This window comes from Leopardus geoffroyi, chromosome E2 (assembly GCF_018350155.1).
Source record: "Leopardus geoffroyi isolate Oge1 chromosome E2, O.geoffroyi_Oge1_pat1.0, whole genome shotgun sequence".
Lineage (NCBI taxonomy): Eukaryota > Metazoa > Chordata > Mammalia > Carnivora > Felidae > Leopardus > Leopardus geoffroyi.
Window position 1 is genome coordinate 28,372,507 of NC_059335.1, and position 12,185 is coordinate 28,384,691.

Below are 12,185 nucleotides of genomic sequence, written 5' to 3' on the forward strand. Positions count from 1 at the left end.
AGGAAATATTTACAAACCATGTATCTGATAATCAGTTAATGTACAAAATATATAAGGAATTCAAACAACACAATAGTATAAACACAGACAAATAAAAACATTTTTTAAACGGGGAAAGGACTGATATAGACATTTCTGAAAAGAAGATATACAAATGGTCAACATGTACATGAAATGGTGCCCAACACCACAAATCATCAGGGAAACAGATGAAAATGACAATGAGGTATCACCTCACATCAGCCAGGATGGCCATCAACAATGACGACAAAACAAGAGATGGCAAGTGCTGGTGAGAACGTGGAGAAAAGAGCACCCTCATACACTACTGGTGGAATACGAACGGGTACGGCCACTACTGAAAACAGTACGGAGGTTTTTCAAACCACCAAAAAAAGAACTACTACACGATCCAGCAATCATCCCATGTCTAGGTATATGGATGAAATCAACACACGTACACACGCACAGTGGAATGTTGCTCAGTCTTTAACAAGTAGGAAATGCTATCACTATGACAACATGGATGCGCCTGGATCTGTCCTTCAACCTTTAGCCAGGGCACGCGTTCTCTCGGGACAATCGCATTCACTTGAATGGCTACAGTAACACTCTCCCTTTATGCCAACAACTTCCAGATCCACACGCCTGCCGCCAGATCCGGGAGTCCTAGGCCTCCCCTGCAGCCACGTCTCGAATCACTGCCGCGTGGGGAACTGAAGGCAGTTGCTCTCCCACTGAGGGGAGCTCCTGTTCCCACCCTGGATGGGCACTCACGATGCTATGATGTACCTTATGCACCAGGTCCTGTTGACTTTAGTTCTACTGTATTTCTTTTTACTGTAGATCTTTATTCTCTTCCATGTTGCCACACTCATCAGCATATGGCTGTCTAGCCCCACAGCTTCTCACCGGTCCTCTCCTCCAGCCTCTCTCCCCTCCCCATGTTCTTAGAGCTTCCTGTCTTCAAGGGTGGACTCTCAGCTTCTCGGACTGCACGTATGGCCCTCTGTCATTAGACCCTCATTCATGCAGCCTCCCCACCTTTCCTCCTCTGCCCGGCACCCCAGGGTCACACACTTTCCACGCTCTCTGCACACGTGCCCTGTCCTCTCAGATCCGTTTGTCCCACTTCAACATCTCTGCCCACTTCAGATGCCAGGCGCTGCTTGCTGGGAGACTGCCTGGCCATCCTTCTAGACCCCGTCCACCTGGCATCCCCTCTGTGAGGATCTCCCTGGCCATCCAGAGCAGCTGGTTTCTGATCTGTGTTCCTACAACGTGTACATTTCCACGGCGCGGTAACTAGTTTGGGCTCCCTTGTGTACATGCTTGTGCACCGCACTGGCTACTACTACGCTCCCCACAGGCAAAAAGAGTTCTTTTATCTAAGGAGATAATAAATAATTTTCTTTTAAAATAAAGCATTATCATTTAGGCCTTTGAGTTTATCCTCCATTTAAATATTTTTAATGACGAATATAATCACCTCCATTTCTTTTGCTGTGTCAAGGGTCCTGGTCTGGCCTTCATCTTCAGGTGATGGCTGTAAGGACAAAGAAAACCAATTTTCATTAAAAGATATATTAAAAAGGTAAATATCAAGGAAAATCAAAAAATATTAAGAGTTTCGAGGCAAGAAATAAGAATATGGATTACTGGAAATTATTCATTGAAAAAAAATTTTTTTTAATGTTTATTTTTGAGAGAGAGATGGAGTGTGAGTGGGGAGGGGCAGAGTCTGAAGCAGCTCCAGGTTCCGAGCTGTCAGCACAGAGCCCGACCTGGCGCTCAAACTCATGAACCATGAGATCGTGACCTGAGATGAAGTCGGACGCTTAACAGACTGAGCTACCCAGGTGCCCCTGGATTACTGGAATTTAATTTTTTATTTATTTTGAGAGTGAGAGAAAGAGCGCGCATGAGAGGGAGCTGGGGAGGGACAGAGAGATAGAATCCCAAGCAGGCTCCATGCTCAGTGAGGAGCCTGATGCAGGGCTCGATCTCTTGACCGTGAGATCATGGCCTGAGACGTTATCACGAGTCACATACTTAACTGACTGAGCCACACGGGCGCCCCTGGAATTTATTTTAAACCAAAAATGAAATAGATACAATAAGTAGCATTTTGAGAGTATTTGTGAGTCAAGAGTACCTATTACTGGTAACTTCAAGACTAATCTTTCTGTGCCTGAGCAAGAAGGTATGAAAGTATTTGGTAAATAGCACAAAAGTACCTAGTAAATGGAGTCGGTTTTCAACAACCGGTAAGTCTATGACAAGGAGAAAATAGGAGGCACTCTAGGGACTATTTTGCATTAACAGAGCAATAGTCTCGGGTAGCAGAAGATTACTGTAAAATATTCAAATGCTATGGAGAATGTGAAAGCTTCCCATAATACCAGCCTTCAGAGATCACGCACATATTAACAACAGAAAAAGGCATCATGCACAAACATTAGGAACGATGTTATCTTTTAAAAAGTTTTAAAAGTTTAAAAAGTTTTAAAAAGTTAAAAATAATGATGTTATTTTTTAAAAAGTTGTCTGGGTGACTCAGTTGAGTGTCCAACTTCGGCTCAGGTCATATCTCACTATTCGTGGGTTCGAGCCCTGTGTCTGGCTCTGTGCTGACAGCTCAGAGCGTGGAGCCTGCTTCAGATTCTGTGTCTCCCTCTCGCTCTCTGCCCCTCCCCTGCTCATTCTGTCTCTCTCTCAAAAATAAACAAACATTAAAAAAAATTAAAAAGAAAAAAGCTTTATTATGATTTTTTAAAACCAATTCCCAATTTTTAAAAATTATAAACAACACATCCTTATATATAACTTTTTAAATTTTTCTAAGATCTATTCTGAGAAGATCTGCTGGATCAGTGGACAGAGAAATTTCACATTTGAAATCTTCTGCCCTATCAACCAAATGAAAGATACTCAATTGTAGTTGAATACTACTAATTAATTCAGGTTAACTGATGGGAAGGCTAGAGGAAAAATATTTTTGAGTTGATGTGAAGGTGCATGGTTTTAGGTCATGCGAAGAAAGCAGATCGAGCACTAAGACTGTACAGCTGTTCTCAGTGAGCCAGAGGTGCCGACTCAGCGCTGCTGACTGTCACCCAGGGACCAGCAGCCACATGTGCAGTGAGGGCAGAGGACAAGGCGATAGTAGCCACAGCCACTGGGAACAGCTAGGACCCTGAGAGATGTAAGGTTCTTCTAAGTATGGTGACAAGGACGGTGTGGAGCTTGACTCTCCTCTGCACCAGGAGGAACACTGTCTGGTTCTAGTCTCTGAGCTGTGGGTCTGCCAGATTATCAACTACGTCCAAGTGAACTAGAGACAGTCTACAAGTGTTAGTGACAGCAAAGAGGAAGTTTCTTATTTTGTTCCTTGGGGCCCCACCACTGTGTTCTTACCACATAAGAAAGAAAAGGACATTCGCTAGCATTGTAAGTCAACTCGGTTTCAATCCAGTGAGCGAGACCCCCTGTTCTGTTAGGGTACATGGCACCAGCTGACTTGTGAGCAGTCAGCCCCATCCTGATTCTTATGTTCCCAAGATCGGGAGATAACGACAGTCTTCTGGCCCTCACAGACCCTGGTAGCTGGCTTACTCGTTTCCGTTCATTGTCCTCCACCCGCGGTCCACACCCAGGCCGGGCTGTCTTTCAGGGGAAGGCAGCCCAGCTGTCACCCTGGTGACTCCCATGGTTTCATAACACTCAGTGACTAATGCTGAGAGCCAATAATAAATTACCCGGTTCTTTAGCAGCCTTCTTACCATCTCCAACTCTTGAAGGGTTCTAGAATGGCCTCCTTTTGTTAAAACATCCAGTAAACTATCTGCCATCACGTATGGATAATCCTGGCATGTGGCCAAAAACTCATGGATGCTGAAAGAGAGAATGTTGGGAAAGTCACTTCCATATGAATCACCTGTCGGCTTCATCTTCCCATCCCAGCCAATGGTTTCCACCAGACACGACTTAAATTTATACGCCACCGTGTAAAAATTTCTGTCTAGGTACAATAGCATACTTACAGCCTTACCAGTGCTAACTTTACCGTCATGAGAGAAGCAAACAAGATCAAGAACACAGTGAAATGAAATGCTCCTGGGGAAACCGTCAAAGAAAAAGAAGACTTTCTCAATGACAGAGGCGTCAGCGTTCAGTCCTGGACTTGTTCCTGCCCTTCACTTCCTCCCTAAGGTGACCTTACTCACCTCAGGACTAACACATACACGGGGTCTCAAAAGTTATACCTCCAGTTTGGACCACACCCCTTGTATATACACACATTTATTAGGATTTTAGAACAACATGGCACTCAGCAGACTGATGAACTGGTGACTCACCTGAAATCACTTGGAAGATCAGACTCTTCCCCATAGGTTGAATAGATTAGATCAGAGTCGTCCTTGCTGATATTTGCAAAGGTGGAGTCGTAATGTGGAGCATAAGAACTGTAGGGTCCGTAATTCAAGTATAACACTGTTGACAGAAATTAAGTACTGCAATACTGTTCTTTAACTTCTGTGTCAAACTGATTTTTATTTTATTAAAGATTATTCCCTTCTAATTTTACTACTTCAATGACTGGTATAACAAATAGAAGGTAGGTATTTCCCCCTCCTGGAGCCTCATGAAGTCACAACTCAAGTGACTCCTCCCCCGAGGAAAGAAAGAACAAAAGTCATTTTGAATACTAGTAACTGATTTTTCAGTTTCTTCCGAAGTTAATAAAAGAGTTGATTCATACTGCAAAAATGCCACCAAAAGAGTTAGTAATAATGCAGTAAGTGGTAATTACACTTTCCCCCCGCTAACTGCTTGAGGAAAAAACCTTACCCGGAGTGACTTTGTTCCTTTTGTCCTCCTTGAACCCCTGCAAAGTATTCACTCCAGACTGAAGCCTTCCGGTTGTCATTCCCAGTCTCACAGGGCAGTAGCCTGGTTCTGAAACAGAAGACCGGGCTCGGTGTGGGAGGTGCACGTGGTAAGGAGCCGATGGGTGATCTGCAGGGTGTCTGCACGCACGCTGCTTCGTGCCATCCATGGGACTCTGTCCAGGAGGCTTTATTCACGTAAGAAAATCGCAGCTTAGCAAGGTAGGAATGTGGCCAGGCCCCAGACCTGGTCCTTTTCATTACCCTCTCCTGCTTCCTGGAATACTTTATAATCATGTTGCAGTTCACTTAAAAACAAAAATTAAGGATTTAAAAGTTGAAACCTGTGATGAAAGTAAACGAGTAGAAAAGCTTAGTAAAAGACTAGGGGACTAAAGTCCCAACTAAAGACAAGAACTCATGGTACATTCAGGAGAAGAATTAGGATCTCTGAGGCATACTTTCAATGCAGTGAGGGACGGTCCTTAAAGATGTGCTCTGTAAACCAGGAGCAGACCCCTGTAACTGGATGGACTCTGATATAAGCAGAACTGGGAAGGACGGTTGGTATGAGGAGAAAACACGATCTCTAGTGAAGAGTTCTGGTTTTTGCGCCACGACCACCCTTGAACAGAGGCTATGCCACAGGTGATCGCGTGAGGGAATGAAAGCACTTGCGAGAAACTCTGAGCACCTAAACTGGATCTTCTCTCCCTCTTGGCGAGCAGTCTGGAATTTGGAAGAAGAACTTGGAAGTGAGCAGGGGCAGAGCTTCCACCTTAGACCAGTGCTCAGGCCTCTCAGGGAGCTGCCGAAACGGGAGGAGCCAGGGCAGCCTGGGCCACACCGACTCCAGGAGCTGCGAATGCAAGGAAGCAGAGCAAGGGCAGAGACAGACCCTGGACATGAAGAAAGGGGCAGATCTTAAGGTGTCACCTAAATCATTAATTGCATCCTTCTCCTCTTAATTACCAAATTTTCACCACAGCTACACTAGAAAGAACAACATTCCCGATCTCGTGGCACTCTGACTCAATACCATATAAATTTCACATAAAACGAAAAGTTCACATAAAAGCAAAAAGTGAGTTTTGCTTTGCAGACAGCACTTTTCTTCTACGTGAAGGGATTCCGTCAGCACCTCAAGAGTGGAGGGAAACGCTGAAAGACACGTTTCCCCTCTTTAGTCCTCCCTCTTTAGTCCTCAAACTAAATCCGGCTCTTCCCACTGCTTCAAAGTCTCTTACCTCCTATCCCCACACTCCTTACTCACTTTTTGGGACCAACCTAAACGTCACCTTGCTAAGGAATAAGGAAGCCTGCTCTGACCCCCACCTGTGTCCCGTCACAGCTGCTCTTCTTCACGCGATTATTCTCATTGGCTCCTCCATTCCGCACCCCACAGACCAAAGGGGAGGGACTCATCTCTGTTCTGTTCCCTGCTGTACACCCAGCTCCACCTCCGGCACCCAAGACAGGCCTTGCCTGCAGCAAGAGGCAAATACTGGACACTGTGAACTGAAGCGTCATTCATTTTTGTATCCCCAGTGATCTCTCTCATAATGGCGGTGGGGAAAATGGGTATTTATAAAATAGCATGCTCACATTTGTGTATCACAATATATGATTTTTCCTCTCAGGTGAATGACAAAAAATTCTCATATCAAATTTTAAAATTATTCCCTATACTACTACCATTAAAATACCTGAGGGAAATAAAGAACATGACGGAGGTTCTAAAGCAATGCTTCCCAACCTTTACAAGCTTTCTACCAACTACAGTGAAAGCCATCACATCAGCAGGTTTTTATTATTCCTATTTGGTACTGTATGGCATACATATTCGTTCTAGTCACTGAAATTTAAGAAGTCAGTCAGATGTTTTATAAGAAGGTTTTGAGATACCTCCAGAAATAACTGAGCATACATACCATAATCTCTTTGAGCCAGAGTTAGAAACTATAAAATTTTGGCTTTAATTGTGGGTCTGATATTCTGTATTAAATACATTTAAATTCCAGACTTTTTTTTTCCCCCTGAGAGAGACAGAGTACGAGCTGGGGGAAGGGTAGAGAGAGGGGGAGTCACAGAACCTGAAGCAGGCTCCAGGCTCTGAGCTGTCAGCACAGAGCCCGATATGGGGCTCGAACTCCTGAACTGTGAGATCATGACCTGAGCCGAAGTTGGATTCTTAACCAACTGAGCCACCCAGGTGCCCTGGGACTTTGTAGTTTAAAGAAAACTTGATCTATATAGAATCTACTTAAAGACGAAGTAAAGCTATTCATGCTATTAGCATGAAATACATGATGCCTAGCCAAGTTCTTTGTGGCTGACAATATGGTTGGATTTCACAGCACTAGGCCTGCTGGTTTAAAACGTCACTCAGGTTACTGCCTGCGAAACAGCAAGTTCATGCACAGTGTGACCTGTGAACTCACCTCCTACAATGGGATCCACGGGATGCAGAAGCCCCAATGTTGTCGTTCCATCTGGTTTTCTCCTTTCAAATGCACACTGCAATGACCCAAAGTATCCAAATGTCCTCAACAGTTTTATATGTAACACATTCATATGCATGTACACATACATATATATGTATATATATCACACTACAATGCCCTAAACTTAATCAAACCAATATAGTAAGTTGCTACCATTACACTTAGATATTAACTTTCCCACCTGGCTCCATATACATAGGTGCTAATGGGCTGCAGAAATGAAGGTTAAGGAAACATGAGAATTTTAAAGAGCTATGTGGGGCCTTCAGGCCACGCTGTTTTGTCCCCTCTGTTAAAAAAAGGAGGATACTGGAGACCAGGGAAGGGAAGTGACCTGCTGGAAGTTATGTATTAATCTATTCGGTTTTAAGAACAATGCGCTAAACAATGAATTCAAGAGACCAGAGTATAAATGCTCATTTGCCAAGTTTAGAACACATTAACTTCACTAAAAGCCAATAATAGAGAAAAAGGTTAATCATGTCCTTTATAAATACGTTATTAAATCTGCCTCCTCGGAGTGTTGTACTGAACAACTCTATGGCAGACACGGGCTACAAGTGCACAAGCAATGTGAAAACTGCATGTCTCAGACGACCAGTCAGAAGGTAGTGAAAAGAAAGGAAAAGTCCAATCACCTGACTGTTAACAAGCCGCCTGGTTAGTTTTCCTCCAGATTCCTTAACAATGCGGTCAATCTGCTCCTGCTCTCTTTCTAAGTTACTGCTCTTAGATTTATCTTCAAGCATATCTTTGTCTTTCCTGAAAACACACATTAATACTAAGTAAAAAAAAATAATAATAAGGTGAAAACATTAAAATGAGTTCCAAATAGGGGTACAACTCAAAGGGTGACAATGGCACTACAATCACCAACTATGGCTTTGTTCCTTAGAGGCCTGCCGAGGGCCTGTGCCACACTCCCCGACACCCTGGTTACTTCCCTCCTTTCGGTATCTGGTGCTATTTGTCTTAAACATTTTTCTCAATACAGTCATCACACAAATGGATTCTACCTCAAACGTATTTTGAAAGCGGAGAGACATGGAATTTTCTTTTCAAAGCCTGATTTTTAAAACTTAAAATGAAATACATTTAAATTGTACAAATCTTAAAAACAGAACAAAAATATGTCACAAGTTTACTTTCTCTGCACTGCAACCGCAGAAATCCCAAGCCGCTCCCTAGAACCCTCTTCCAGAGAGGACGGTGAGGTGCGAGGCATGAGGGCCGTTGGCGAGAGGTGAGAGCGGGTGCACGCACGTGCGTCCGGCCACGCCGGCTACTGCTGGGAGGTACTGGTCCCGCCAGGCGATGTCTGGTGGACAGCACGCACCTCAGCAACAGCCCATCTGCTTAGGAATGGTTTTAATTACAGGTAAGCTGAATCACTGTCTATGGAATGAGGTAACGAATACAAATTTTTTCTTAAGAGTTCTATTTAAATAAGTTCACTGACAATGAGTCCCTAAAGATAATTTCTTGATTTTAAAACTACTTTCATAAGAATATACATTCAGAACCATTTTTCTGAACTGTGTTTAAACGATTCCATATAGTGCCTTTATGAGAAGAGGAGGGTATCACATCACCAAAATGGACTTTCATGCCACAACCAACCAACCACGGGCGGACCAGGACTTGGATTTCCCAAGGCAGGCACCGAGTTAGTATTTTTCCCCCTTCCTAGGCTGAAAAAGACAGTTTAGCTTCAATATCCTGAAGAGTCTTTACTTTTTGTTTTCCTTGCTGGGACCCTTGAAGGCTCGGGTTTCAGGGTCTCCGGAGTCTTCCCTTTCTCTTGGCCAGGAGCCGCTGTCCTCCCCACTCTGAGACTGGTCGGTTCTATCCTTCTGCTTTCGACTTTTTTGCAAGTCTGCCATGAATTCTATGCTTTGCTTCAGGCTCTGAATTCTCTCCTAAAAATATTCAAGAACATTCTCATTGTATGTTTGCCATTGATTTTTAAAGTAATGCATTTCTTTCTCACAATGTGAGTTCACACTTAAAAGGGAAGAAAAGCAATTAAATATAATTATAACAAGAGAAATGTTTGGTGACCAGAATACAGTCTATTCCTTCAATTCAGATCATTTAATTTCCAACATAAGAGAGTGCTTTGCAACCTGACTACATCATCAAAACATTCAGAGAAAGTATGAATAAATACTAGTAAGTATTCTTTGCAGTACTAAATTTAAAAAGCAGAATTTAATTTAATAGCACGTTAAAATTTTAGATTTCACAGAATGGCTTATCTTGTGAAACTTAAGAATTATCAGGTATTTCAAAAGCTAGATGATGTGAACATGTTAAGAACCCTTATACTCTGGTATCCTAGGATAATCACTGATGACTCTGGCATTTTACTCCGTGTGAAAACAACACACTTCAAGGAGAATGAAAGGTTGCTAGTGTAGTTTCTTTCCCAGAAAGCATAATGTTCTTCTAACCAAAGAAGCCTTGTTTATATTTTGTGAAACATGTACTTAATTTTCCACTGCATTGATATGCTGTGAAATTTTCTTTGTGGTTAAGGGCTTGAGGTTTCTGGAGGCACGTTTGTTTCTACCAACTACTCTTGCCTTCCAACTGAGCACTGTCCCTGGATAAAATATGGAGTGCAGTCTCCTTAGGGCTGCATGGCAACGGCAGGGAAGATTTTTGCAGAATAGAAACTAAGAACTGGAGAAGACCAGAGGTCATTTGAGTAAGAACAATGTAGCCCAGAAATGCTACATGACTCACCTAAGGTCAAGAACCAGTGATGAAGTCCAGGCCTCTAGTGTCTCCTAAGGGGCTTTGGCTCATCACACTCTGCTATATTAGTAGTGCAGAATATGAGAGCCTCAAGAACATGGACTATTTAAAATTTTTTTTAAATGTTTATTTTTGAGAGAGAGAAAGACACAGAGTGTGAGCGGGGGAGGGGCAGAGAGAGAGGGAGACATAGATTCTGAAGCAGGGTCTAGGCTCTGAGCCATCAGCACAGAGTCCGACACGGGGCTTGAACTCACGAACCGTGAGATTGTGACCTAAGCTGAAGTCGGACGCTTAACCAACTGAGCCACCCAGGTGTCCCTGGACTAGCTATCTTTACTGAACTTTTATCTTAAAGTAAACTTAAAGCTATTAAAGTAATATATTTCATTGTAGACAAAGATTTAGGTAGAGGAGAAAAAAAAAAACCTTGTTAATTTATCATTATTCCAGTATTTCTCTAAGCATTACACATATCAGCAGATTGGCATTACACTGAATATTTGGTAACATGCATTTTCTTCATTAAGAAATTACAAGCATGTGACCTCCATATCATTAAGTATTCTTTAAAGTGTTTTCAGTAACTATATATATATTACTTTATCTTAGGTACCATGGTCTTACTAATATCCCGCTATCAGACATTTAGATTATCTCCAAGTTTCCACTATTACAAATAGAAGTCTCATGAACACAACTGTAAATAAATCTCTCCAAGAAGATCTCTTTAGGATAAATGCCTAGATGTGATACTGTATGTAACTATACTTAAAAAAAAAATTCCTAGAAGTGAAAACACTAGGTCAACAAGAATGAGTATTTTTAAGGCTTTTGATATTTACTGCCAAACTGCTTTCCAGAATAGTTTTATTAATATACATTATATTACATGTTAGTGTATACATTATATATACACGTCAGTGATTGACAATTTCTCTGAATCCTTACCAAATTTAACAGTATTTAAAGTAATTTGCCAGTTTGAGTTTTAAAAATATGTCTATTTTAATACATACTTAAAAAAATATTAGTATGATTGTCTCTGTAACTTTTTATTGGCTGTTTGTGTTTTCCCTTGTGTATAACATTTAGGTAATTTCTCACCCATCTCTCTCTAGTATCAGAGCCTGGCGCACTGTTAAGTGTTCAGATCATGAAGCTCTCACTTATCTTTTTATTTCCATTCTTGGATTTTATAAAGAGGAGAACCTACATCAAAAACATTTTGGAATTCTAAAAAACATAACATGCACAGGGGCACCTGGGTGGCTCAGTCAGTTGAGAATCTGACTTCGGCTCAGGTCATGATCTCGCGGTCTGTGAGTTCGAGCCCCGCATCAGGCTCTGTGCTGACCGCTCAGAGCCTGGAGCCTGCTTTGGATTCTGTGTCTCCCTCTCCCTCTGCCCCTCCCCCGCTCATGCTCTGTCTCTCACTCTCTGTCAAAAATAAATAAACATTAAAAACAATTAAAAAAAACCCAGAACATGCACAGAATTAAAAGAATTAGAGAAATTTTCTAAATTTCAACACAAATCACTGGAAAAAGTTGAATTTAATTTTCCTTTGAAAGTAGTCTTTTTTAAAAATAATTAAGATGTCTCCCAATCAGCATACTACTTATCACTTTAACAATATTAAATGACTAAAAGGGCTTGATTCTTTGCCATTAATGACAGCTAACCCTTGGTGCTTTCCCACATGTCAGGCATGATTCTAGGAGTGAAGTACTAGGCTGAGAAAGGTAACACTGCCTCCTGAGGTCACTCAGCATCTTGAAGGCACAGCCGGGCCCTGAACCTTGATTCTATTACTTTGTTTGTACTAGCACGCAGCATGCTAGTATTTATCTAGGAGAGCAAACAAATTATTCTACACGTGTCCTTTATAAAAATGTCTACTACTAAAAAATAAATAAGTAAAAAGGTCTACTAATAGTCACTATTTGTGTGTAAATGAAAAAAAATGATAAATGACTGTACAATCTTTACACTGAACATTCAAAACCAATGATCTTTTAAAAGACATCAA

At 41.9% G+C, this 12,185-nt stretch overlaps 1 protein-coding gene across 5 annotated transcripts in view; it reads right to left on the reverse strand.

Annotated features, from left to right (window-relative positions):
* The window catches only part of BRD7 (bromodomain containing 7), a 41,814-nt gene that overhangs the window by 6,856 nt on the left and 22,773 nt on the right, over positions 1 to 12,185 (reverse strand). For 3 of the 5 annotated variants that reach the window (XM_045442714.1, XM_045442715.1, XM_045442713.1), the window contains exons 7-13: positions 9,128 to 9,312; positions 8,032 to 8,155; positions 7,331 to 7,406; positions 4,852 to 4,959; positions 4,359 to 4,494; positions 3,759 to 3,894; positions 1,490 to 1,546 (exon numbers count right to left, since the gene is read on the reverse strand). In XM_045442714.1, coding sequence (XP_045298670.1) covers positions 1,490 to 1,546; positions 3,759 to 3,894; positions 4,359 to 4,494; positions 4,852 to 4,959; positions 7,331 to 7,406; positions 8,032 to 8,155; positions 9,128 to 9,312 — 822 coding nt within the window. The remainder of the gene's footprint in view (positions 1 to 1,489; positions 1,547 to 3,758; positions 3,895 to 4,358; positions 4,495 to 4,851; positions 4,960 to 7,330; positions 7,407 to 8,031; positions 8,156 to 9,127; positions 9,313 to 12,185) is intronic. The other 2 variants (XM_045442717.1, XM_045442716.1) reach the window with 1 other exon arrangement.